The 677-nt window shown below is 58.5% G+C and overlaps 1 protein-coding gene across 1 annotated transcript in view; it reads left to right on the top strand.

The window, feature by feature from the left end:
- LOC121720018 (doublecortin domain-containing protein 2-like) overlaps nucleotides 1-448 on the top strand; it is a gene marked incomplete at its 3' end in the record, with an annotated part of 22477 nt that extends 22029 nt beyond the window's left edge. Inside the window, exon 9 of the mRNA XM_042105852.1 lies at nucleotides 191-448. Within this exon, the coding sequence (XP_041961786.1) occupies nucleotides 191-448 (258 nt within the window). The remainder of the gene's footprint in view (nucleotides 1-190) is intronic.
- Between the last annotated feature and the right edge of the window lie 229 nt (nucleotides 449-677).

Raw genomic sequence — 677 nt, 5'->3', positions numbered from 1 at the left:
GCAGTGAGCTGCCTGCAACAACAGCGGCGCTCGGGGAGCAGGTGCCTTGCTCAAGGGCACTTCAGCCGTGCCTACTGGTCGGGGTTCGAACCGGCAATCCTCCGGTTACAAGTCCGAAGCACTAGCCAGTAGGACACGGCTGCCCCCTGTGTCCATTAAGACAGTGTCTCCTCTCATTGATGACCCACAGACTCAAGCAGAGGAGCCGCCAGAGCAGGGAACTGGCAGTGACCAGCCGGACGCCACCACAGCGGCAGCAGCAGACACCCGGAAGACAGAGAAGAGCAAACCAGCGGAGGAGTCTGTAGCAGACAGCAGCACAACAGACACCGCTGACAGAGAGGCAGAGGTCAAGGGGGAAGATGGGAGGGAGGAGACAGGAGAGGGTCAGTCAAAGGCCGGGAGCACAGGGAGGACCGATAAAGCTACAGAGAATGGAGAGAAGGAGAAAGGAAAGGAGGTGGGGGAGGAGAAAGAGGTGGAGGAAGAGAAGGAGGTAGAGGAGGAGAAAGAGGTGGAGGAAGAGAAGGAGGGAGAGGAGGAGAAGGAGGGAGAGGAGGAGAAAGAGGTGGAGGAAGAGAAGGAGGTAGAGGAGGAGAAAGAGGTGGAGGAAGAGAAGGAGGGAGAGGAGGAGAAGGAGGGAGAGGAGGAGAAAGAGGTGGAGGAAGAGAAGGAGG

Source organism: Alosa sapidissima, chromosome 10 (assembly GCF_018492685.1).
Source record: "Alosa sapidissima isolate fAloSap1 chromosome 10, fAloSap1.pri, whole genome shotgun sequence".
Lineage (NCBI taxonomy): Eukaryota > Metazoa > Chordata > Actinopteri > Clupeiformes > Clupeidae > Alosa > Alosa sapidissima.
This window is presented reverse-complemented; position numbering and strand designations above follow the sequence as displayed.